Below are 27,534 nucleotides of genomic sequence, written 5' to 3'. Positions count from 1 at the left end.
AGCCCCTCCTTTATATGCCTGTGTTGGGGCATATATTCTGCTGTGGGGCAGGGCTTGTATAGCAATGTACTGGTTACACCCAGAACATTGAAAGCACATCTTGTTTCTTGCTTACTGGTAAAAAAAATAAGCAAGCAATTCAGCCAGATAATTTTTGGGTGGTCATTGCCAAGAGCAGACCAGCTGCAGCTGGCCTGCTTTTGTTCTGCTGACAAGGAATATTTTTTTTAAAAAATGCTGCCCTCTGCTTCAATTGTCTACCCTCCCCTCTTCAATTGCCTTCACCAGCTATAATGTAGACATCCTTAAATGAGACCAAAAATAACCCAATGAAGCAAAAGACAGTGTTATTTTGATGTTTTAAAGGCAGTATGCATTGCCTTGAAATGGATTTTCCCATTTCCCATGTTCTGCCAATGACCCCAGATGACCATAGAATTTACATCTTTAGTGAGATGCAACAGACTCAATAATGTGCATGGCTGCCTTCTTATTTCTCCTCCTTCCACAGCCAGGAACAGGGTCAGCTTGTTAAAAGAATAGTTAGAGTTTTGGCACCTCTCATATATCACGTTGCATTTCAAAGAATGTTACTGTAATATCTTCACACTTAGAATAATACCCATGCCTCCTTTCTGTGATCTTGTATTCTTATCTGTTGTAAAGCAATTTCTTCTTGAATTTGAAGTCTTCATAGTATTTGCAAATGCTCAGCCTGTGAACATTATTCTGTTTAAGACCTACATAACCTTGGGGTTATTACTCTTGACTCTTCTGTTGCAAAAGATAAAGCACTCACTATAACTTGCTAACTTTGGAAATAGAAAAATGGTTGTTGGATCCTCTCCAGTTACTGGCATTTCTTGGGTGAGTTTTTCCACTATATTGTATCCAGTGGAGTTCAACCTGAGAGAATTTTTACACTTACAATGCAAGAAGGCAGTGAAAACTTAACTGGCAAGTATCTTAAATTATTGCCATAGTCCTTGTTTGATCATTGTGAAATTGTCCTGGAAAAACTGCCCTTTCTCTTTAACCCAGTACTACAAAAGTGATCCTGGATACCCAGCATGACTTTGGGGCTATTGCAATTGTGACCTCAGACCAAGAAAGGAAAAGGTTTCACAGGCATTAAGGAATCTTTTTGTTACAGTATCCCATTTGCCTTCCTTAAAGTCAGCAATTCCACTGTCATCACACTCAAAGCCCTTGCCTTAATCATGCACATTATTTATTTGGAGTTATTGGAGAAGTCTCTTGAGAATACCATGGACAGCCAAGAAAACAAACAAATGGATCATCAAACAAATCAACCCAGAGTTTTCACTCAAGTTACAAATGACCAGGCTCAAATTATCCTACTTCGGACACATTATGCAAAGACCCAGCTCTCTGGAGAAAGTTCTATTGCTGAGAAAGGTGGAAGGAAAGAGAAGAGGATGACCAGCAGCAAGGTGGATGGACTCAGTTACAGTGGTGATAGGTGCACCATTGGAAGACCTGAAGGACCAGGTTAGGAACAGATTGTCATGGAGAAAAGTGTATCTATGTGGTTGCAAGTCAACACTGACTTGATGGTACATAATCAATCAATCTATCTATATTGATTTACATTGTCTATATTACATTGTATAGTGTCCACTGGAGTTGGTTGGCTATAATAAATTCAAATAATTAAATTAAAAAAAACAGTATTGCAGATTGGCTTATTGATTAAACCACTTTTCCTTTTCTAGTCATTGAATGAATGCTTCATCCTGCAAGCTAGGATGCCCATAGAATTAATTCAATTAAAACTCCTGTAGGTGAATTTCCCCCAAAAAAAATTTGCGTGTTTTTTTTTGCAGGTTTTATAAAGTGGTTTTTGTGCAACCCAATTACTGCAGATATGAGTCAAAGGATAAATTGCCAAGATGTGCTATTTGCCAAAGTGAAAAGACCCCTTTAACAAATGTGCTTCAAAACATGTGGGTTAAGTTTATTCTGAAGGGCAGATGTGGCAACACGGCTGCTCTATCAGTCCCACGTGGCTCCTCTGGTTTGCTCAACATAGTGTGCACATCAGGAGCTTTAGTTCCTTCCAAAGTTCATTTAGCTATATATTCCCCCCAACACCACACTAGCAGGACAAACCAAGAAGGAAATCTTGAGCTGGTTCACCAGAAACCAGCATTCTTCAGAACTCTGTCTTAACATGATACGAGATTGAATGTAGCCATCCTCTCAACCTATCTGTGCTGTGTCTAGGAATGTGAAGATCAGTGAAAATCCAGTCTGTTTTATTACGTGCTCTGTTGAGCAGATTTCTGTTCCAGGAAGCTTTTTTACTATTATTCTTGAAAAGTGAACATAAATTTGCCAATTCAGACTGGTGTTTCATTCCAGAAAGCATTGCAAAGAAGGAACAGCCTTTGCAGAAAACCCTGAATGGCTGAGAGGCATGTATATGCTTTTGCTGTGAAAAGAAAGGAAACGCCAAGAGGCCCAAGAGTCCAATATATTTTCAAAAGTAAATTAGATTTTATTTAATGGAAAGACAAACATAAGAGTTTGTTCCTGCAAGCATTCATCTTCCTTTGGGAGTGAGAAATCCAAGCCTACCATCAGTAGTGAAATTCTATTACAACCTAGGTGTGCCAGTCTCTCTTCTTTCGGTCTTCTCACTGTGCTCATTTGTCAATTACGACAAATGTCTTCCTAAAGCCACCTGCTCTGTTTCTCTCTCCTACCATTTATCCACACAACTTCTGCAGTCAGGCCTATCTGTCCCCTAATCTGTCAGCTTAATCGTGGTGTGTCCTGTGTAAATCTGGCTATGATTTTTTTTATTCTCCAACTTCTTCACTATCTGTATTCCTCCTCTGTCTTAAGAGTCACTGCCTATTTAGGTTGGCGGAACAGTGTTCTGAGTGTACGAAACAATAAGTTTCGTAAGTGTACAGATTCTTGCCATATGCCTAGTGTGTGCAATACACCTGCATTTTGAAATTAGAAATATCTTTAGAGAGACAACATTAACAAACTGCTTTTTATTAGTTCATGAAGCTGCCCGGATGCTATTTTCATTTTTAAAAGTCCTCCTATCACACAGGAAGGAGGTTCCAAATCACAAAAGAAAGTGATTTCTTACTTTTTTTTCCCTAAGGAATTCTTTGAGTTATAGCCCGGGCTCTGAAAACCTTTGTAGCAGTGTTTCATTACAGAAAATATGTCCCTTTGCTTTAGAAGAGGAGTGATAGAACAGGAAAATGTATTCATCGTTCTTGACTACCTCAGAAAGTCCAATTATATTGGGCCCTCTGAAAACAAGGAATTCAAGAGCAAGGAATGGGAACTAGAAAATATATTTTGAAGAACATTATAATAAATCAATTGTATCTGCTCTTTGTGCAAATGCAGACTGGCTGCATTTGCAATTTGTTATAGTACAGGGCCCACACTTCTATATGAAGCTTTAGTTTAATTAATACTCCTACATACTATTTGCAATCTCATTTGATGTCCATGGTGTAATATTTGATACAGTTGAAAGTATACACAACACTTGCCAATTTCTAAGAGGTGGAGAAAGAAACGATCTCATGAAATTAGCCATATGCCATTGGCTGAAATAAATAATGGGACTATAATCCCTTATTTATATAGCTAGCCCACATCATGAGTCTGAGGCAGAAAGGCAAACGTTCTCTTTAAAGGCTTCAAAGGACGTTTAGAAATAAGAAGTTGTGATTAGCCATTCTGAGTAGATGGTAGGCATAACATTGTCTAACCCAGGGTTTCTCAACCTTGGCAACTTTAAGATGTGCGGACTTAACTCCCAGAATCCTCCAGCCAGCATCTAACTTGATGTTCAGCTTTATTTAAACCTTATGCTGAAGAGAAATATAGTGCATACTTAATGGTTCTTGCTTGCCCTTAATAGGCTCATCCACAAGAGCCCTTACCAGTTCCTCACAGGTGTTCCAGTATGAAAGTAATGTTTTTTTCTGGGAAAGCAGAAGACAGATTCCCATCTGGACAATTCATGGTGCGTGGAGAAGGAGGCTTGAGGCAACGTGGTTGGGGACGGTAGTTTACTGAGCTACAATGGTGTTAGAGATCACCACCTTCAGCAGCTGAAGAGCTTGACCAGTCTGAATCTCAGCCTGCACCATAGGAACTAACTGAAGAAATACATGGAGGAAACACAGCTGAGCAATATCTCTAGCCCAGCAGTATCTCACAAATTAAGAAGAAAAGAACAAAGGAAATCAAGCTGTCTACTTGAAAGAAAGAAATTAGCAAATCAGCCAAGTTGGAAGTCCGGGCTATATAAAAGCAATGATGGCTTAACTAGCTCTTTTCACCCCCTGACCTGCCTGCATCCCTCTCAGTATCCTGCTTTTGATTTCTTGGATTACTTGGCTGAATCTTGGACTGAAACCTGACCACTCTTGGATCATTTTTCTCTAGAGTATCCAGAAAGTAAGTTTCCATGTTTTCATTCTCGAAGCAGAAAGTCTGTGGCTGGCAACATGTTTGTTACTCCAGTTTAGGATTTATGACTGTAATAAATACCAAGAGTTAGTATCAGAGGCTGGCTGTGTTGATTGCACAGAACAAATTAGCACAGCAAGCCTGCTGTGGAACCAACCCTTCCATCTGGTCCCTGGGCTTGTTGCCTGCTTTTCAGTGCTGCTGGAGCTGCAAGAAAGCCTGGAACCATGGCTTTCACAACCATATCCTTTTTTAATGGGGGGAACCCCAATTTAAATCTAAAACCAGGGTCCCCATACCTCACTTCTTGTCCTCACATAATGTTCTTTTAAACAGTTCACTCCACCATAGAATGTAACCTGGTACAGATATGGTTTCACCATGCAGCCATATTTTTTCCTTTCCATTTGGATGGTCAATGCTGTATGTATTCTGTGATTTGACATAAAAATCAGCAATGTAGTCTCTCAGACTACAGCTAATAGGTGTTGATAGCTAAAACATCTAGAAGGATTCAGGCTGAAGGAAGTGCTTTCACACATCCAGAGAGGCATGGATTATTTTATATTCCATTTGTGGAAGACTAGAGGCGGAGCAAGTTGGAAAAGGGATCCCCTTCAGAAACATCACACAAGATCCAGCTATCTAGTGGCAATTCTGGGCCATTTATCTGTAATCTTCCTGTGCAAATGTGAAAACACAGGTAGCATCATGGGTTGGGGTCATGCATCATGCTAAACTTTGTTTTGTTTTTAAAAAGCCATAAACCACATTTTATAAAATAAAATAGTTGGGTTCACACAAAGCGTGAAGGCAGAGAATAACTGAAATGTTGAGACGTCAAGCCCCATTAAACTTTTCCTGACTAGACGGTGATATAGTAATTTAATGCTATTGAAGAGTCAATCCAGTAGAATAACAATTAGCAAATATGTCTGGAGCAAGAAATATACCCACACATGCCAAGCTCAACAAATCATCATGAAATGAAATGATGGCTGAAAAGCTGAGGATGACATTTCCTAAGGAGGTAAAATTTCAACAACAGAAGAACTTCAGTGGTTTTCCAAGAAATGGCTTCAGCTGCTCAGTGCTGGTTCCAACCCAAAACAGGATATTGTTTGTTTGTTTGTTTTTACAAGAGCAGCCAGAATCATCTTTTGGCAGACAGGAAGACCTTGTTCAATTGCAGTGCCAGTACAGAGCCTGGCATATTTGTGGCAGTTTTAAATCAACCAAACCTTTCTACCCGCATGACATTGGCAGAGACTGGCAGCTGAATCCATTTACTGCTAGCTATGTTGTGTATGAAGCAGCACACCAAAACTTTGTACTTGAAATACTATAGCTCTGCAGAGCTTTTGGACAGTCTCTTCTCTTGCTGGCAGGTTCTCTCGTCTCACCCCAGTTTCCCATGGGCAGAACTTTAACCTCAACCGCCTTTTGGCTGCTTTCCTTCACTGTAGCACTGTTTTCCCCATTTTGAGGTCAGTGGGTAGGAGGACAATCAAGGATCCACTTCACACTGCTTTTTGAGGGATTGGGGAATGGAAAACACAGCAGTGTGAAAATGAGCTAAATCAGCCTTCTCCCATATGGCATCCATCTCCAGAGGCACTGGGCTATAGTTCCTATCCAAGATGGATAAGAAATTGGGATCTGTAGTCCCACATACCTGGAGGATTTGGAATGGGGCTCAGGGAAGTCTAGTCTAGCATCCTCCAAGCCTTTTAGAAACTAATTGGAAATAAATCAGTAGTGCGCAGGCCTTTAATACCAAATAAGAAAATAAGTCACATAAAGATATAAATTAGACTCCCTCCTCTACAAAGACAGCCAATTGTGTAAAATATATTACAAGATCTGTAAATTACTTCATTGTAGCAAACTGTTACTCCAAATAGAAGGGTTTCTCTCTCCCTCTCCCAGATACATATTTGTCCAACATAAATAATATTGAAATCAATAGATACAAGATGGCTTTCTTATTTCTCAAGAGAAGGCAAGATTTTATTTCTCCCTGCTTCCTTCTCTAGAAATTCCATTAAAAACTAAGGTTAGTAACACAGTTAAACTGATATAATATACAGTACTATGAATATGATCCATCTCCAAGGAATCTTATTCAGCCATTGTTCATTTTTGGCAGGCTAGTATCTTGCTTCAGCCATTGGAGAGGGCAATATCAAAACAAAAAACACAGTGTTACATTACAGGGATTATTTTAAGGGTTATTTTGATGTGCCTGTGAGTTCCACGTTGGATGGGGACAGCATGCGCAGAAAGGTTTCCCTGCTCCAATTATATTACAGACATCAGCACATTAAGTTGCTTCTTCCTCCAGAGCCCATCTCTGCAACCACACAGAGTACCAAGCAGAGGTTGCTATTCCATTGCCCTGCCCTATGATGGTTGGCTCATTTAAATCGAAACTAGACACCAGTGCAGCTAGTTAGTTTAATTATCTTACAGACTTGTATATGCCTGTAGATGACCAAACTTATTATTTTTAATTTGAATTTCTAAGGCTGCCCACTTGCCAATGATTCTAGGCAGATTTTTTTTTTTTAATAGCACTATTTTGGAAGGAATTACCTGTTTTTAAAGTAAACTATAATAAAGAAAATATCTGTCACTGAAGAGTGAGGAGGAGGAGGGGGTCCTGCTGCTGCTACATCAGCCCACCTGGGCCCAACACACCCATGTCACCATGAGATAGGGACTTTTGCTGCTGTCCTCCTGAAGAATAAATGGCCAGGTCAACTGGAAAAAGTCTTTACCTTTACCTTCTCACCTGTTGTTCCCTGGGAGGTTATTGGTAGGGATTTGGACAATCCTTTGAGACCCTAATGACCAAGCTTCAACCCCACAATTCAGCAACAGCATTAATGTAACCTTGAAAATAAAGAGCAATTGTGAAGATCCTGATGCTTCTTGGCTTATGACAGCAATAGAGGTGGTTCACCTTTTGCCACCTCTGGGTTCTGGTCAAAACCCACCTGCTTTTTTGCATTAAACAAAAAGTCTTCTACTGTTTTCCCTGCTCTAGAATTTGGGCTTCCAGCTGAAAACAGTTTAGCCTGGTATAAACAAGGGATTTTAAAATTAAATGACTGCACCACTGATATCTCATGCTGATGTAACATAAGCCCCATTGGCAATGCTCTGAACACAACATAGATCTTCTAAGTACATATTTTTCTTACTGATGCTAAAACCCTTCCTCAAATATTTCCCAAGGCTGATAATTCTGAATCCCTTACATCTACTGTAATTGGCATATTACAGTAACTGATCCACTTAGATGTCATACCCACACATACATACAGATGCTTCAGTACAGTAATGTATTAATCCAAAAAAATGAAAGCCATCTAAGACGGTGTTCTTAGTGCAGAGGTCAAACAGATAGTAATGTATGGGACAATAGATTTTAACAGCTTCCTTACACAGATAAATTATCAGACCATTTCAAGTAATAGTCTGGAAAACTGTTTGAAGCTATAAATACACATGAGGTGGCCTTAAGCAGATTATTCTTTTTCACAGCTTTGTCCAAACTTTGAAACTAACAAAGGAAGGAAACCAGTAGGACAAAGGGCGGAAAGATTATAGTATATTTAGTACACTATATAGAGAAGCAGGAAATCTGAATGTATTTCTGGCTCGGCCTATATTCTCTTCCAGGTTTCTGTCAGCTCACAAATAGCCATGTATTTTGAGCTGGACCAACTTCATTCTGCAGCCTCAAATTAGGCTAATCAAATAATGAGTCGCTTCTCCTGGCTTCCTCCTGGTGTTTTCGATGTTTGTACCCCATTTCTGAAATATCCTTCTTCCTGCACCCTTTTGTGCTATTCTAGTGTCAATTTAAGAATCTTTTCATTTTCCCAAGTTTCTCATTTAATTGCTAAGTTGCCCTTTCTTTTTTCTTTTCTTCCCAGTCTTACCTAGACCTGTCTCTGTTGGATGTACAATTTATTGACTCGCAAAAAGATTTCCTTCCAAATCAGTAAAGATTCAGGTTGATCTACAGCAAAAGGAGGCAATCTGTGGTTCAGAGGTAGTCCCAAATCCCCATTTTTGCAGCCCCAGCCCCAGAGTTCCCAAGGAACATGTCAATAAATTTGGCAACAAATTGCTAAAAACCAGTGGCATGAATTTCTGCCACTTTCCAAGCAGTAAAATGATAGAAATGAAGTGTACTAAGAGCCTTAAGCATATAAAAGAGAGCCAGTTTGGTGTAGTGGTTAAGGCACCGGGCTGGAAACTGGGAGATTGTGAATTCTTGTCTCGCTTGAGGCACAAAGCCAGTTGGGCAACCTTGGGCCAGTCCCTTTCTCTCAGCCCTGGGAAGAAGGCGGCCATGGAAAACCACTTCTAAAAATGCTGCCTAGAAAACTGCAGGGTCTAGTCCAGGCTATCAACAGGAGTTAACACTGACTCGAAGGCACATACAGACAAAAAGCATACAGAAAATAGACAAACACCCACCCTTGGAAGTAAAGAGAACTAAAGTAAAAAATTGTACTCATACCCCACCTGTGTGATAGGTACTTAAAATAATATTTTAAAAATGACTGGGGACGAGTACAAAAAGGCCCTCATCAGTATAGTCAGTCTGCAGTGTTAACCACTCCTTAAATGTTATAGCTTTTTAAAGCAAGTTCCTAGTAGTACGTGCAATCTACTGGGAGATATTTATTTATTTATTTATTTATTTATTTATTTATTTATTTATTTGTAAGACTTGTAGAGCCACCCATCTTAGAATCACAACTCTGGGAGGCTCACCACAATTATATAAATATTAATATATGTCATACAAAAACAAACCAAAAACAATAAAAACAGAAAGAAGCCTAGCGCCCCAATCCAACTCCCTTGATACAGCCAACAGCGCTGTCTTCCCGCTCCACCATATCCCAGCATCTTGGGGGGGGGGTCATCTCTTTACAGCTTTGCATAAAGAAATCTAACATTTAATACATTTTTCTAAAACACACCGATCTATTCAATAAGTAAATAAAAATAAGCATCATCACTGTGATTATACATTTGTTTTTCAAAAATTTCACTTTTAACCAATGTGATTTAACTTTAAAATAATTAAAATTCAGAGAGAGAGGGAGAGAGAGATAGCTTTTGCACTCCATCACTATCTGTTTATTTAGTAGGCAACTCATCTTTCCCCTGGTGACTGACACAAAAAGCAGTAAACAATAATAAGTAACATTTTTATAAAATGCATTTAAAACACTGAAATGTATTAGTGAAACAAAACATACCCATCCAGCAAACTAGTTCATCCATCAAAAGCCTGACTGAATAGCAACTGACTGAATGGCTGAATGGCTGAATGAATGAATAATTTTGAAATAATTTTTATATTGCTCTTCAGAAAAGGATCCCAAGAAAGTGTCTAAAGAGATAGTAGCCTGACCTAGACAGAGAGTTCAAAAGATAAGAAACAGCCACTTCAGCAAATAAAATTCTACAAAAGAGGGAAATCACAGAATTCCTATTGTACTTATTTCCCATTGCACAGAAATGTTTTCTCATCAAACCACTGATTTGATATTAAGTGACTTCACTATCATTGTGGAATAATCAGATTGGAAAGGATATCTATTATTTTTCTTTGTCCACACCAAGGTATTTCAAGAGTAAATGAGATTTTACAAGAGAGCTTGGTGATCTCATTGTTCCTTGCAATCAGGTTGTAGGGCTAGACATTGGAAACATAATGAAATTATGTGTTCATAAGCTCAGCATACATAATGGAATTCTTATTATTCTAACTCCTGTTACTAAGAATTTTTAATATACAGAATGCATCTCATTCCCCATGTAGCCCAATTTCGATGCTGTCCACATATTTCATTCATTATTAATCATACAGCTAGCAAAGAAAGTCTTCATCTTCCTAACTATACTACTTACACAAAAGGGATTGTGTGTGATGTTAGTAAGTGATCAGTATAGACACCAATAGCTTTGTTCTACTTTCTAACTATAACCTTTCACAGAGTTCCTTTTTCCCTCTAGAAATGTCATAGATTTTTTCATTCTGGACAGAATTATCTTGCAATTAGTCCAGTACGTTAAAAAGAAAAAGGATTTGTCTACACTTTCATTTCCAAACAATTTATTGTCCAGTCATCTCACTCTATAGGTCCAAAATGTTAATTAGATCTTACTACAAGGGGTTGATTTCTTCTGTTTTGTTTGTTTGTTGGCTAGATGCCAAATATAATTTGTAGTTTTGGCAGCAAAGTATAAAGACACTAGACACAATAATCATGTGAGCCACCAAGAGTTGTATACATACAATAAATAAATGGGTCATACTTTGAAGGAGGAACATAGGAATTAAAAATGAACTGCATCTTATAAAGCAACAACTGAAAATTAGTATCTAATGCAACTAGAGCTTTATTTGAAGAAAATGCATCAAACATTGGCAGAGGACCATTTTAGGAGCAGAGAAAATGCTTCATATCTATAGAATGCCAGGTAGAATCTCAGGCACCTCCAGGTAGAACTCAGAAAAGATTCTACCTGAATCCTAAGAAGCCACCACTCATCAGGGTATAAAATACTGAACTAGACAGTATGGATGGGCTATCAACTCAGTTTTCCTTCGGTTAGTTTCCCCTTTAACTGGGCAGGAGTTTGATTCCCAATTTCTGCAACAGGGTTTTTAATTCAGCAAAGACCATTCTATCTGAAAATCCATTCATATTTTTATGTGGATTTCTCCTAATAATTGCCTTTTTATCTGCAGTTTTGTAACAGTAATCATTTTTAGCAGACAGATTTTCCTTAATGCCTGTTTTGTCCTTATTGTCTCCCATTTTCTGCACTTTATATATGTTCATTGCTGTACATTTTAAGCTTATGAATAAACATACAATATCTCAGAAAAAAAAATGCAGGACATTTATCTATAGCACTTACCGTTGAACTGCCAAAGCAAGGAAAGCCATGATTATCTCAGCTTTTTTGCATGCATCCTTACAGCCCAAAGCCTGAAAGACAAGGAAACAGTTAAAATTATAATTCTGAAACTTTGACTAGAGAATGCCTTTATATACAATGCACCACTATTTCTTTCCTGGTTTTGTAAGGAATGAACCTGACAAAGCAAAAATCACAGTTCCTAAGCTAGAGAGAACTGATATGTCAATGTAGACCAGGGGCCTTCCAGGCCCATCAAGAGAACATCAAATATCCATTGCGTAGAAAAGGTATAAAGAAAATCCCTAGAATTTAAACCCTGGATCACAGACTTTGTGGGCTTTGATTTCTGTGAACAATATTCTGTATCCGGCTGCATTCTTGTCTGCAATAAAGAGACAAATCATACTGAGTTGTGCCTGAGGGCCTTCTGCTCAGTAAGCGCATTCCTAACTAAGGGGTTAAATATCTGGGGAGCCAAGATTTGGCTGATGAAGTGGATTATAACCAACAAACACTTGGTAGAAGCACAATTTATTTTTTTAATGGAAAAATTTTCCAACCTGATACCCTCCAGGTATTGTCATTTCCATCATTCTCCAGCCATTTACCATGGGTGGGTGATGACTGCTAACTAGAAGAGGTATAGCTCCAGTTTTGGTAGTAAATGAACTCCTCAGTGATTAAACAATATTATGACCAGGACTTTGCTTTATGATATATCTCCATTGTTTCTGGGGGTGGCTATGTTCTGTTTCAAAGCAGCTTCTCTCTTTGAAACTGACAAGGTATGAAAAAAACAGAAAACCAAACAGCCTGCTACTTCGCATACTGGTAAATTTACAGCCAAAGAGAATGAGTTTTTCTTTCTATTCCACATGGAAGAAACCAACTCCAGAATTGTTGTCAGGATGGGGAGATGGGAAATAGATCTACCAGGAGTCATAACAGCCTGGATTAATCTCAGGTGCTTTTTATACTGGAATGAGAAGAATTGGAAGACAGAAAGATTAGTCATCTGGAAGTATCCAAATACATCTGGAGGGAACCCAGTTGGGAAAGGCTGCCTTAAGGAACCAGGTGTCTGGCTGGCTTTTGCTGCAATAGATTGAAGGACCAAATAACTATGATAGTAGTAGGTGTGGGGTTTGGTTGCATTTTTGAAATTGGACTTGAAATGCTTCCAATGTCATGAAAATTACCTCACTTCAAAACTTGATCCAGGAAAAAAGATAGAGCTGTAGAGACAAAAGTAGGAAAATACTGTTTTATGGTTGGAAAAATGACAGCTGTCAGTGTTAAAGGATTAGAAATGACAGCTCTCAAGCAGAAAAAAATTATTTCAATAGAAATATACTTTTATACTCTTCAGTTGGAAATGTAACATTTCTGGATATCAGTTACTGGCCACTAGTTACAACCAATATATATTAAATAAAATTAGTATTTAAAAATTTTTCCAGCATGGATCTTAGCAGAGTGCTAAAATATTGCAAATATTTTCCTTGCTTTGCTCCAAAATCTGCAAGTAAGAAGCCAAAAGTGTTGTTTAAATGTGGCCAATCTACTTAGTCATTTTGCTTATAATTCACATAATAATCTTTGTTTGGAAATGCTCTTTCCTGGAAGTAAAAAGCTTGCTTATTAAGATATGTATTTCTAACAACAACAGGAATATTGAAAATTGAATATAATGGTGCCAACTGAATATAAGCAGCTCTTGTGGTTTAAATTCACATTAGTAAACACTTTGACAATCCCATTTTATAATACTGCTTGAAATTTCATAAAATGTAATTAAGATTTTCCAGATCCCTTTTATAAACCATTTTGATAAAATAATACTTTGAATTGGAAAACAAACACGTATCAAGTCTTTCACATTTATAGCTTTGCTTTTCTCCCTCCCATCATAAAAAAGAAAGTGTAATACTTGGATTTTGTTTTTAAAACCAATCACAACTCACAAAAAAGTTTCATTTTTTTCAAATAATAATTTTTTTCAAAATAAGGTTTTTATACATTTTGTACTTCTAGATGTAGACCTTCTTTGAAATAATTGCCCAAGTATAACCAAAAAAAGAAATCATGAATTCTGAAAAGACTCTTACACACACAAGAAGATGCTGTACGAATATAGAAGCAGCTTATGTACAGTATGCTGGATGAGAGACCACACAGGAACATGTGTACTATGTGAGTAGTTCCTCCTAGGACCAGATGTAGGGCCTGGTCAGAAAATCAGCCAACTGTTTGGGAAGGATGTAGAGGCTCTCTCACTCTGTTGGATGATCCATCTGATTTCTCACTATTCAATGGATCAATATAAGTGCAAATCCAGCTTGTGTGTGCACCTCAGCTAAAGAACAAATTGTCAGAAGCTGTCCAGAGTTTCAGGAAAGTCTCTGCTTAAGTTCTATCTGAAGATGTGTTTTACCACTGAGTTCTGGCAAAAACAGAAAGATGGGAAGATCAAGTATAAATATCTAGATCAGAATATTTATTTTAATACTTTAACAACTCGTTTAGTGAGGTCAAGTTCCCACCCACAAATAAACCAATGTCACAATAAGCATGCCTTTAGCAGACATGCTTATAATACTAAAGCTCTTAGGCTAATTGTCTTTAGCATAGATAACCCCAGTCTAAAAAAAAAAAGTCAAATCCATTTGGAATCAATGCAAATTATCCTACTATACCTACTATGACCCTACAGGTATTGCTCTTTCCTGAGATCCTAGGAATTGGAATTCAATAATATCAGGAGCACTAACTGCATATTGACCATCCCTGTCTTCTAGATACACTCTGCTCCAGGCAGGATGGTACAGCGAGAACAAAGAGACTAAATTACTCCAGGACTTCACAAGGCTGAGAATCTTCAAAACAATTGGGCAAAAAACGTTGACAATCAACTTTCTGACAGTAGCTTGCAAAGTCAGACTGTTCCAAGAATTTCCTGCAGATAAACTGGAGCATCCCAGTGAGTCCTCAGCTGGTAAATATAAGCTGGGACAAGCAACAGCCCTAACCAGAAAGGAGAAGAACCTGACTGTAATATCCACTGCAACTCTGCATACTGAACTTGTATATTTGAAATAGACTATTTTATTTGCTGACAACATGTGGTGATAAGGATGTTGGAGGACACCCCCAATACTGTGTTAAATAAATTGTGGCTGGGGCAGCCATTTTTGTAAAGGTCAACACTCCAGTTGCTGCAAGGGATCATAAGATACGTAAGATTTTACATCTAGATATATGTCTGGCAGCTGTTCACTGTACTGTGGTTCACAATAAACTGTTCCTGAAGTCTGATTGCTAAGTGAGAAGCACCACATATACACAGACCACTAACCTTAGAGTGACATTTAACCAGATCCTAAATTTATGATGATTACCTCTTTGTGGTCCTGACTGCATCTTATGCACTAGGTAGTTACAAGAGGCAGAACTCTTTTTATTTATTTATGCATGTATTGGATTCATCTCCCATCTTTCATTCAAGGTATTGTACAGAAGAGCGCCCTCCTCCAATTTTTACCCACAGCAACCACCCTGTGAGTAAGGTTAGATTGAAAAAGAGGATTAGCCTAAAGTCACTCCATGAGCTTCCATGGCTAGTTCAACACCTGAACCATTATACACCCTGGCACTTGCTGGGTCATTGAAAGGTGTGTTGTCTGTTGGGCCTGGAATGATTCACTTCCTGGTTCCTTTTTGAAGACCAGTCAAATCAATCGTGTTAGGGAATGTTTTTGTACATTTGCCAGCTGTTAATAGTAGCAATACCTAGCATTCACAGAAGGCTATCAAGTATTCAAAGTGCCTCCATAGGTCATCGCCCTTTCCCCTTACAATACAATCATTATCAACCATGCTGACTTGTAAGACAGCTTTAAAATCCCATCTCTTTCAACTGACATACAATGTTTAATTGTTCACTTAAATATCATCTCTTGCCAAAATGACAATTCTATTTTAATGGAAGATTTTGCCATTTTACATATCTTACATGTTTTAATTTGTTGTTTGATTGGGGGCATTTTATACATCCTCCAAGGACTTTGGTTATGGTCTAAAATGTTTAAAAAATCAAATAAAAATAAAAATAAAAATCCAAACAATAAATAAAACACATATTGCAGATGGAAAGACTTACCGTTTTTAAAAAAGAGTAATTTTTCTCAAATCACTTAGTGAATTAATGGCACAGATGAAATTCAAACTAGGGACTTTCCTGATTAATAATTCAATGTCATATATATATATATATATATATATATATATATAATGTATATGTATATATGATCCTAGTGTTTCTCCCCCAGGTCAGAGTCTGGGTTTTTGGATCAACCAAATATTGATCCATGGGTTGTGATAGGAACTGATGGACCAGCTTGTTGCCCGAGCCGTACGTTGTGGGCTGAGAGAGAGTGACTGGGACTAAAGCTCAGTCTCCTGGTTTCTAGCCTTAACCACTAGACCAAACTGGCTCTCAAATATAAATATAAATATATAATGTTCATATATACAATATATGAACATTATGTGTGTGTGTGTGTGTGTATCAAAAAGAGGATAAAAGAGTAGTGTACAAATAAATACACAGAGCATTTGCACTCTCAGAGAAATTAACGTTTTTCAATATTTCATTAGCTGATTGTAAATAACTGAATATATTGTATAACTTTAAAAACCCAAAATCGCTATTAAGCTCTAAACAGAATATAAATAATACAAACAATAGTCATGTCAACACAGTATGGATCATAACATGAAATTGTACACTATGATAAATTCTGTCCATACTACTAGAAGTCTGTTCTGATTTAAGAAATCCTATAAATCTGAAAAATGTAAGCTTTATGTAAAGAGAAACCCATATTTTGGACGTGGTAATCTAGAACTGCAATCTAGAAATGGTTCTGAAACTAAGTTAAATTTTTTACTTTTTAGAGAGGCGAGCCGGCACTCTTATAATAAGAAGCACAGAGTATCCTCGCAGCACTTAGTGTACAGGACAAGGCAGAGCAAAGTATAACCCAAGTATGACCCTTTAGTAACTAAAATAAATGCTTGCTTAATTCTGCATTACAATACTGAACCGCTACATGAAAATATAAAATTATATAGAGTTCTGAGTACCACGAACATAAGAGAATGAGGTACACACCACTCTTGCCAATCTTCTGGTGGAACTACCAGCACTACGGTCATTGACTGTATAAGCAATCGTACATACTGCTTACACACACTACACTGCCTAATGTCTTTTCAAGTTTCAAATGAATTTATTCAATAATATGATGCCTTGAATTATAGGCAGCATTAGCCAAGTAACATTTTGCTATTATATTTGTTTCAGCTTCCTGTTGGAATATTTATTTATTTAGTTATTAAATTTATATGCTGCCCATCTCCCCCAGAGGGTGACTCTGGGCAGCTCACAATTAAAGTAAAACCCCAAAACAGTTAAAAATATGAATATCCACATTAATTAGCTAAAAAGTCAAACTATATAAAAATATCATATACATAAAGAAGACTAAAAGTATTCAAGATGATGGGGGGGTAGAATCAATTACCCCACAAGCCAATCCCAATGGTGCGAGCCCCCATCCGGCTCCCAGGCCATCTGGCTTAGCCAAGATTTCACACTCTTTCTGAAGGCCATGAGAGTGGGGTCACACCGCACCTCGGGTGGTAATATATGCCTATATTTGTTATGGACATTGGCAAATGGTCAGTTAATAATATATTATTATACTGCTGCAGTAATACAGTGCTAACTTTGTCTTCATTCGATTACAAGGTTTAAAGGAATCTTAATCAGTAGGTGGTGCAGGTTTAAATTACATAATTGCTTTTAATGCTTTTTCTCTGAGTTATGGAAATGTTCTATAAAGTAGAAGACGACAATTTTTTTTTTCTGTCCTTGTTACGGCCAGGATCCCACTTCACTTGGTCGACCATGCTGTACATCACCATTAAAAAGTTACAGAGGAGCATAGGACTGACCTCTGGGCAGAAGCGCTGATCATATCCCAAGGCTTTGTTGGAAATCTTCAAGAAAAAGGACAGAGATCAGATGAGGTGATAGAGGGCATCTGGGGAAATTAGAAGGGATAATGAGGAGTGATCTCCCAGTTTGCTTTCTTGGAAGTGGTGATGTTGTAAATAGCAGACTTATCGTGGCAGCCATCTTGCGGTATCCACAATGTCCTCTCAAGATTTCAAACGTGCCTGTCAGCCTAAAAAGGAATTTGGGACCAAGTCTGAACTGTCACACACACACACACACACACTCAGAAAAATGGAAAAATAAACAACAGAGAGTCAACCTAAAGATCAGCAAATTTGTCAAAAGCTTTTATGGACTACATTTTATCATCTGTAGCCTCGAAAATCTCATAGTTAGGATAGTTTATTTAGGGTTTTAAAAAGATGAGAAATACTGGTTTAATTCCAGGCCCAGCTTGCAATTATTGGAGGTATCTCAAAGTATGGCCTGGTAAACAACGGTGGCATTTCACATTATTTGCAAGCTGTCACAACTATTCCTCATCTCTCTATTGATTAAACCAGATTACTGCTTTTGACATTACCCAGAACACTTCAAAGCCAGCATTGGCCCTATAGGAAAACACTGGTGCTCTTAAAATATATAGCACAGCAAGACAGACACCTGGAAAAGTCTTAGAGAAATTATGTCGCCCAAGAAAATAAACAGGATGTTTTTATGCAGTAATATTACTCCAGAGTGCTGTTTTTTATTTTTATTATTATTATTATTATTATTATTATTATTATTACTACTACTACTACTACTACTACTATTATTTTCCCATGCTTTTTCCCCTCAGTATAAAGGACAGAAGGAGAAAATAGAATAATTTCACTAAAAGGCTAAAAGTAGTTGTACATTAATAAGGGAAAGAGATATAACAGTAGGTGGGAAAAGTCGTCGTCCTCTGCTTGCTGTTACTTCTAAGTGGAAAATAAAAGAACTATTCCAGGGCACCAGATTTAATGACAAGTTCAGCACAGTTTCAATGGGAAATTGAGCTGATTGTGCTAAGAATCTCATCAAAATATTTTTCTTCACCAGCCACTTTTATAAGAACCTACCACGTTTTTAATCTGAAAAACAATGTTCAACCAAAAAAAATACAGATAAGAGAAGGGATGGTGAATACATTGGAAAAGTATCTCTCCTGCCTCCTTTGGTTTAATTTTTAATTTAATATATGGCGGGCAGCCATACAGTAGCTCAAATATGATTTTACAAATATTCTCCATTGCACGCACTCCTAGGAGCAGCCTATCCATTTGTCCCTTCTGAGGAGTGTAAACTTGAAGAATTTTACCATCTGGCTTTTAACTGAATTATTTTTTATTTTATTTTTGATTTCATTTCTTTATTTGAATTTATTAGCCCAACTCCAATGGACTCTAAAATGTGTATTATTAAAATCTCAGTATAAATACCGAGATACTGAAGAAAATAAAGGATGTTTTGAAGAAATGCTAGTTTTCTTCCCCCCCTCCCCCGCATTATAATCAACTTCAGAAAAAATAGCCCTCATGATGAATAAGTATCCACCAATCAGTGTTTCTAAATCAATGGGATAACAAGCTAACTCATGCTGAGGGATGAACATTTATTTATTTATTTATTCATTGATTAAATTTATATGGTTGCCCATCTCCTAAGAAATTACTCTGGGCAGCATAAAACAACAAATATATAAAAACAATCATTATAAAATATTTTAAAATTGTTATTAAAAATTAAAATATTATTAAAAATTTAAAATATACAAACCATAAGCCATGGAGAGAGTGAATATATCAACCACAATAGGAGAGCCATCTGAGAATGTCTCCAGTTCCCTGGGACCCCCAGGTCTGGTGACATAACCAGGTCTTGAGGGACTTCCGGAAAATTAGCATTTTATCATTATTTTAAATTTCATACTATTATTTTAACATTTTGTTATTTTAAGTTTCAGAAGACAGGAGGAGAAAAAAGGAAATTCAAAGTCTAAACCTAGGAATCTTAGCTACACCCACCCTAAGAGGAGAGAGCAGTTACCAAAGGTTGGATAAAAATTTAGTTGAACTCTTATGTTTCATAGCTTATACTTTACTAGTTGATACTGTTCAGGTATTTAGTCTGCAAAGAAAAATATGGAAAAGAAAACATTTGCTAGTCAGCTGTGGCAGAAAAGGTATGGAAAGCAGAAAGACTGTGATAGTTTTTAATCTATAAGTGTTTTCTATCTTAAGGACTTATATATGATTTTATATCTTTTTGACCATTTATCTGCAGTGATTTTGTAAACATTTTGCTTGTTCAGAAACACTGTATCCTGTTCATACCAAGGCAAAAGTATGGGAAGGCATAATTTCAGACTTGCAAGATTCTGTTAAGGTATCCTTACAATAAAGATGAGTTAAAGATGTCTAGACTACCTCAAAGGGCTAACGTCAGTTCCTGCAAGTACCCCTCGTCCCTTACTTTTACTTTCCAGAAAACTAGGGAGGGTCCCTTCTGAGACGCTTTCTCCACCCCTCCTTTTTCGGATTCAAATTTTGTTTACGGGACCATTGTCTAGGCTGCGGCTGTTCCTCCTACCTCCCAAGGTCATTCCCACATACCATTACACCTATAGAAAGGCAGGTGTTCCTGCTGACTCTTCCATTCTAAGCACACCACCCTCCTGCTCACACCGCCGAGAGCAGAATATAAGTAATCTGCCCTGGGCAACCTAGTACGTATGCATGTACACACACACACACACACACACACACACACAAAGACAAATAAATGGGATACAGGGAAAAGCAGAAACACACACATAGATGCAACACATTCTTTTATTTCACAGGAAAAATACACATGCTTCCTTTGGTCTAGTAGTTAAGGCACCAGGCTAGAAACCAGGAGACGGTGAGTTCTAGTCCCACCTTAGGCATGAAACCCGGCTGGGGGACTTTGGGGCAGTCGTTCTCTCTCAGCCCAACACACCTCACAGGGTGGTTATTGTGGGGAAAATAGGAGGAGGAAAGAGTACTAGGTATATTCATCACCTTGAGTTATTTATAAAAATAAGAAAGGTGGGATAAAAAAAATCTAAAAAAAAAAATACACATGCTTCCTTTGGCCACTGCTGGTAAAGGGGTTAGAAAGAATGCCAGAAGCCATTCTCTGTGTGCTTTCCCTATCAGATCCTGTTTACATGTAGGCAAATAACACATACTACTAAGGCTGATTTACATATTTACATATTTACCAATCACTATGCTATTCAATAGGATCAATAGCGAAATGCCACGTGGCATCGTCTCTCAGCATTCCTAAAGAAAAGCAGGCAGAAAATGGATAGCAAGTAGAAAGTTCACCAAGCAAGAGCCCTGTTTCTCTCTAAAAAGAGACCAAAACTACTGCTTGTGCAGTTACAGACATTTAAAGGGTCGGATTGTGCTCCAAATCTTAAATACCTTTATTTATCAGGAATTCCTTCAATATTTACTGCCTTCAGGAGTATCTGCCCAAGATTACTGCTTTAATAGACAAATCTGGTGCATGTTCACTTAAAAGCGAAATCTTCATTCAACAAGACTTAAGTTTTGAACTTTTCAGCCTCAAGAACTTGGGCTAAGCACACATTTATTTTATACTTAAAGAATTGATTAGTTATTTTAAGCTGTGCTACCTATTTCCTGCCCATAAGTTTCCAACAAAGCTGTAGCATTTTCTTAAGTACATGAAATATCTACTTTGTTCTGACTTCTAGGCCATATCAAAGAAGTCACAAAACTTTAGTACCCCAGAAAAAGGATGACTAAGTTCTAGCCTTTGAGAGAGATATATAATGGTATGTGGGAATGACCTTGGGAGATGGGGGAAGAGATACTGCCTAAGGAACGATCAGATAAGAGGGGGTATAGCCTGCAGCTACATGATGGGTACAGAAAGAGACTCAGAAAGGAACCTCCCTAACTTCTCAGCCAGTAAAAGAGATAGTGGGAGATATGTGCTCCCACAAAAACATTGGGCTGGGCCATGCAACCATCAGTTAGATGCATCACTGGTTGCGTATATATCAATGGGTGTACTTCAAGATGGAAGAAAGCATTGAGTGGTATACCACAGGGGTCTGTTCTAGGAACTGTGCTGTACAACATAGTTATAAATGATTTGGATGGTTATCAGATTTGAAGACAACACAGAGAGAAGAGGAAACACTCAAAAGACAAAGGTTTAGGAGGATCTTGACAAGTTGGAACAATGGCCAGATAATTTTTAAGTGGGATAAATGCAAAGTCCTCCATCTGAGGAGAAAAAAAAAATTGAAGGTATGAGTATAGGATGGGGAAAGTCATCTTGGGAAGCTGTACACGCTAAAAGGTTTTGAGTTTGTCTCAAGCTGAACTTCAGCCAATAGTGTGATGCAGCTGCAAATAAAGCAAATGCAATCCTAGATTGCATCAACAGAAGTATAGCATCAAGATCAAGAGAAATAATCATTTCTCTCTATTATGCATTGGTCAGACCAGAGCTAGAATACTGCACCCAGTTTTGTGCATTACATTTTAGGAATGATGTCAAACTGGACTAGGTCCAGAGGACAGCAACCAAGATGATATAGGGCCCGGAAGGGGGAAAAAACATTATAAGGAATTGTTGGAAGCATTGAGTATGTTTAATCTGGAGAAGACTGGGGGCACGATCACTGTTTTCAAGTTATGTAGGGGATATGGTAGACTTCTTCTGAGTTGTTCCAAAAAGCAAGACAAGAAACAATGGCTTAAATGATAAGGCTGTCAACTGGGCATCACAAAGAAATTCTTAATGGTAAGAGCTCTTCAGCGATGAAACGTACTGTCTGGGGAAGTAGTATACTCTTCTTTGTTGGAAGCATTTAAATAGAGGCCAGATAACATTTCTCAGGAGATGTAATAGTATGTGGGAAAGTCCTTGGGAGACAGGGCAAAGAGATGCTGCCCAGGGAACGGTCAGATAAGAGGGGGCATAGCCTGCAGCTGCATTATGGGTAGAGAAAGAAACTTGGAAAGGAACTTCCCTAACTTATCAGGCTGTAAAAGAAATGGTGGGAGAATTGTACTTTCAGACTTGCAAGATTTTGTTAATGTAGCCTTACAATAAAGTAGAATTAGGTCATCAGATCATGTTTCCTGTCTGGTCTACCTGGGAAGGCTGACAGAGAGAGAAAGAGAAATATTTGACCTATGTTTTAATATTAGATCAGTGGGACTCAAACTGTTCTCTATGGAATGAAATCACATAGTATTTTATTGATTCCAAGGTGGTGGAAGAAGGCTTGGTAGAAAAGCAAATTGTGACTTTATTGTAGTGATACAGTCCTTCTTTTCTTATGCTCTCTGGAAATTTTAATAAAATAGTAAGCATTACTCATGGTAAAACTTCAAGATATTTTTTCATGATTCATCCAATCAACACAAGAGCAATTTGTAGGCAGAATCTCAAGAATGTTATAGGACAAACTAAATTCATCCAGAGACTCTGTATGCAAAAGACAATGCCATAAGCAATAGGTAAACTACTAGATGCATGGCCCCCTTATTGGGATATATCCTGTGTTCAGTATTCCTTAGTGCCTCATTATTCCCTTACTCTATATTTACCCCAAATAGTAGTAATCCATATTGCATATGGTGTATTTTCCACGGGCAGATATATTGCATTTGGAATCTGAGAGAAGATCCTCATATAGAACCACATATACCTATTATATTATTATTATTATATAATTATATAATATTATATAATTATATAATATTATATAATTATTAGGATTCTGGAATTTTTATTGGTTTAACAACAAGAAGCTGTGTGGTCTCTTCACTCTTCATTTTAAAAATATATGAATTTAGTACTGATTTAATTGTTTGTACAATGAAACAGTACATATCTATATCTTTCCATCATTAGAGGTGTATGAACAGTTTAGGTGACTTTAAGGAAAGATATTTCAAACTAAAGATGAATCAGGACAATGCTGTCTTCTTAAGTAATGTGCTTGGCAAAATTATGGGCTGTGTTTACACGTGCTGCTAAACCATAACATATGGCTTACCAACCAAAATGTTTAGATTCACATGAAGCACTAAACCATGCAGGAACCCAGGAGAAATATTCTTCAGGGACAAACAAGGGAAGCTTATGGGAATGGGAAGAAGCATGGGTGATAAGCCACAGATGGCAAGCACATGTGTGTATGAGAAGGCGGGCAATTGAAAATATCAGCATATTTTATTTGTAAGGATGCTATAGGCTACCTAAGCTGGGCTACAAGTTACAGTTTTCTGGGTCTCTTTATTACCATTTAGTAGTCCTCTAGATTTTTATAGCCAGGTCTGGTAGAAGAAGACACCAGAGGTTAATTTTCCATATGGGAGATGGTGCTCAAGACTTCCTTGAAGTGATGCCTCCAGAGATGTTACAGTACAACTTTTTCATCCTTGCTAATTGAGCAATGGTCAGGCTGCCTGGATGATAAATCTGTAATTACTGATGCCCAACACCAAACTGTTGTAGGAGGGTTGACCAAAAGAGTAATCAATCTATGGTTGACAAGACAATCTTATTGCATTAAAACAGGTTCAGATGCATTCTGGCCATGTAGCCTTCCAGCCAGACTTTCCCAAAATCCTTTTGAAAGGTTTTAGCAGGTTCTGGATTATGTACTCAGTGGCAAACCATATTAAGCTGTGTTCCTTTCAGGTTCTCTATCTGTTACTAGAGGAACTAAATGGGACAACAACAAAAAAAGCCAAACTTTTAAGAAGTTTCATGGCTTGCCAACTGAACTTACAACGTTGAAAGATCAGCTAATACAAGGCAGCTTTTCAAACAGCCTGAAATTGGGTAATTAACAAGGCCAGATGTCCAGGCTGTTTTATTACCTGCTCCTCTTTACTTTTTCCCCAGAGAATTTAGCCTACATTGGTCAACACAAGCACTGCCTGCAGACACTTCAGGGTGGAGGGAGATAATTAAATTAAAGGGATCCAAAACACAGGTATACCGATAAATGGAATTATTGTATTAATTAAAAAGAAAACGGGGGGGGGGATGCTACATTTATGTGGATTTTTCTTTTTCTTTTTTTTTTATTTATTTTTCTTTCTTTTTCATTTTTTTCATTTTTTTCATTTTTTTTTTGCAGACTGAATATGTAATTTACAAGAAAGGGGACTTGGAGCTTTAAGTGCTTATGGGCTTTATTCAGCTTGCTGTATTGATGGTCCCATTAAGATTATTCCATTTTAGACCCTTGAATGCATTAAAGCCATGACTTACTCACATCCATTTGGCTAATGATACCCTATTCCTCTGAAAGTAAATGACAGCTATTTACAGTAAATTATTCAATTAGATAGAGAAGTGCTGTGTCCGTTTTATATTGTTTGACGTATCAAAAACAGAAGTGTGCAAGTATGCAGGTGGAGCATTTTAATCCTACAGAATCAATTGTTTAATCTACAACCCGAGAGTAAATAAATATGGTCCCACGTGTGGTTGTCAGCATCCAATTACCGTAGCAAAGAGGGTGGAAGATGCTGAAGTTTATTTGCAATTTAATTCTAACCACAAGCTATACAATACCCCTCCCTCATTATGGCTAACAAAATAAACAGATTCCCATACCATTCACTGGCTATGACATAATTATAAACACATTCTAAAATGCCATAATGAAAGTGAAATAAAACACTAAAGTACGCTGTAGAAAACGAATTGTTTTCTTTCCAAAGCAAAGATCTGGTATAATTTGTTTGGGACAGCAATTCTTAAGACTGACTTGGAAATGGCCAGTGAGTCACAGTGTGCTTTTAGGAAGCTGGCAAGAATATAAATCAAGTTAAGAGAGGAATTGAGCAGCCTATTGCCTTCTTTGATGGATAGTACTCCAAGGTTTCAAATGAAAGCTTCAAAATTCATTGCATAGCCATGGATCCCGACAGAATCATACTTAAACTAACCCAGCACAATCCCTGGGACTCAAACCCAGGGGGTGATGTAGCATATCTGTATTACAAGCTGATACTATAAATACAGATGTTTCTATACTTAGGCGTCTTTATGTTAGCCTTTTACTCATTCAACCATTAAGGTTTTCTCCAAAGAACTGGAGAATTGATAGCTGATGAAGGTAATCTGTTAAGTAAAGCACTGTTAATGTAACTAACGGTACTTATGTCTTGGTCAACTCCCATTTGGACTACTCTACGTGGGACTGCCCTTGAAAATCATTCAGGAACTATAACCTATCCAGAATGCAACAGTGCATGCCCATTAACACCATGTACTTCACAAACTATACTGGCTCCCAGTAGGATTCTGGGTGCAATTCAAGGTGCTGGTTACCACCTCTGTAGTGCTTCATGGCACAGGGCCATGTCATTTGCAGGATTGCCTGGCTCTGATCATTTCTGCCCATCCCACAAAATCCAACGGGGGGCATACTCTGGATCTCCAATATGAAGCCATGTCATCAGGTGGGGCCCAGGAGGCCTAGCTTCTCTGTCGTGGAACATGCCCTCTGGGACCCAGATGGCTCCAGCCCTTCTGGCTTTTCATAATCGTTTGAAAATCTAGCTCTCCCCCAGGGCATGTGGACATATATTAGATAAGCCCATTCTGTAAAGGATTATGAGAATGATTGTGGCTGGCCTCAGATGTGTTCTGTTTTTATTTTTACGTTTAACTTGGCTATTTCTTGTTTACTTGTTTTAGTCAGCCAGAGTCACAATTTGTGAGTCGCATGGCCATATAAATGGATGAAATAAACAAACAAATTGCCAGATGGCCTCATCATGATTACAAACCATTCTGGAGCATAGAAATGAATTATACTGTCTTCTACTCACTTCCAGCCCACTGTTAATGTGACCTTTACCTGTGTTTTCCTGCTCCAGATTTCCAGGTAGAGTTTTCCTGTTTATGCCCACTCAAGCATTGCTGATTTGCATGCTGCAGTTTATTCTCCAAGCCAAATCACTGCACATTGATTGGCTACTGCACAGAGGTAGGACAGTCCTCTCACTTAAGTGAATGGGTGCTGCCCTGTGGTTCTCTAATCTTTATTGCAGCTGCTATTGAGAAATAAGCAACTCTACAGAATGGTGATGGTAACACTTGTCTGACATGCAGACTCTCAATAGTTCACAATTGGATTACTGGATTTTTTTTTAATTAATATTTTTCTTTCCATGAGCTACCTACTTTCTCACTGGGCTTTTTTTTTTTTTTTAATAAGTCATTTGGTCCACCATTTCATCATTTTTCCCAGAAAGAAAGAAAGATAGAAACAAACAAATAATAGTAATTACATTTTTTAAAAAGTTACTGCCAGATTATGAATCTGTGACTTTCTACTGTCAGGCAAAGATTATACTAATTATGTTACTGAGACTTTGGTTTTTCAATAATAGCTGCAACAGAACTTATTGAGCCACATTGAGAAGATGTAAGAAAGGTAGTTTTGTTTTAAAAGTTATTTTACATGCATTTACAAATATCTCACATGTAAAATAGTGTTAAAACACCCAGCTAGTAGGGTATTTTTGTTCTAATTTGAAACCCTCTCAAGGCCATTCTTATATTAACTGTTCTAGAATGGTTGTCACTTTGACATGGTCAGATTAATTGTCTTTGTGGACAACTTTTGCAATGCCAGTAGAGGCAGTTTCTATATTATTGAATACATTTTGGAGACAGCTGTTAACAAGCATTAAAGCACAGAAAGTGTTGAATAGCGGGTCTCCTACTCACAGTTACTATGAAGAAAGCAACACTAACTGGAGGGAGACTTTGTTAATGCTATTAAGCTTGGGGATCAATCCTATGCAGCTAAGGGTCAAGGTTCATGAGAGGTGGATGGGTGGCTCTTCCTGTAAGGAAGAATGCCATGTACAAGAAAGGGTGCTTTGCTTCCCTCCCTTTCCACTGCTATCAGATTCAGATTTATCTCTCACAGCTAGAACACTTATGGAAAAAGTCCAAGCTGCACTTTTTCCCCTTCAGTGTTGCACCGCACACAT

General features: G+C 37.7%; 1 protein-coding gene across 1 annotated transcript in view; it reads right to left on the bottom strand.

Annotated features, from left to right (window-relative positions):
* Positions 1 to 27,534, bottom strand: part of INSC (INSC spindle orientation adaptor protein) — a 141,320-nt gene that overhangs the window by 82,177 nt on the left and 31,609 nt on the right. Inside the window, exon 3 of the mRNA XM_088145989.1 lies at positions 11,437 to 11,507. Coding sequence (XP_088002115.1) covers positions 11,437 to 11,507 — 71 coding nt within the window. The remainder of the gene's footprint in view (positions 1 to 11,436; positions 11,508 to 27,534) is intronic.

The sequence above is a fragment of the Python bivittatus genome, unplaced genomic scaffold (genome assembly GCF_059951505.1).
Source record: "Python bivittatus isolate LINGU-HERP-01145 unplaced genomic scaffold, Pbiv_v1 ctg000480_np1212, whole genome shotgun sequence".
Classification (NCBI taxonomy): domain Eukaryota; kingdom Metazoa; phylum Chordata; class Lepidosauria; order Squamata; family Pythonidae; genus Python; species Python bivittatus.
This window is presented reverse-complemented; position numbering and strand designations above follow the sequence as displayed.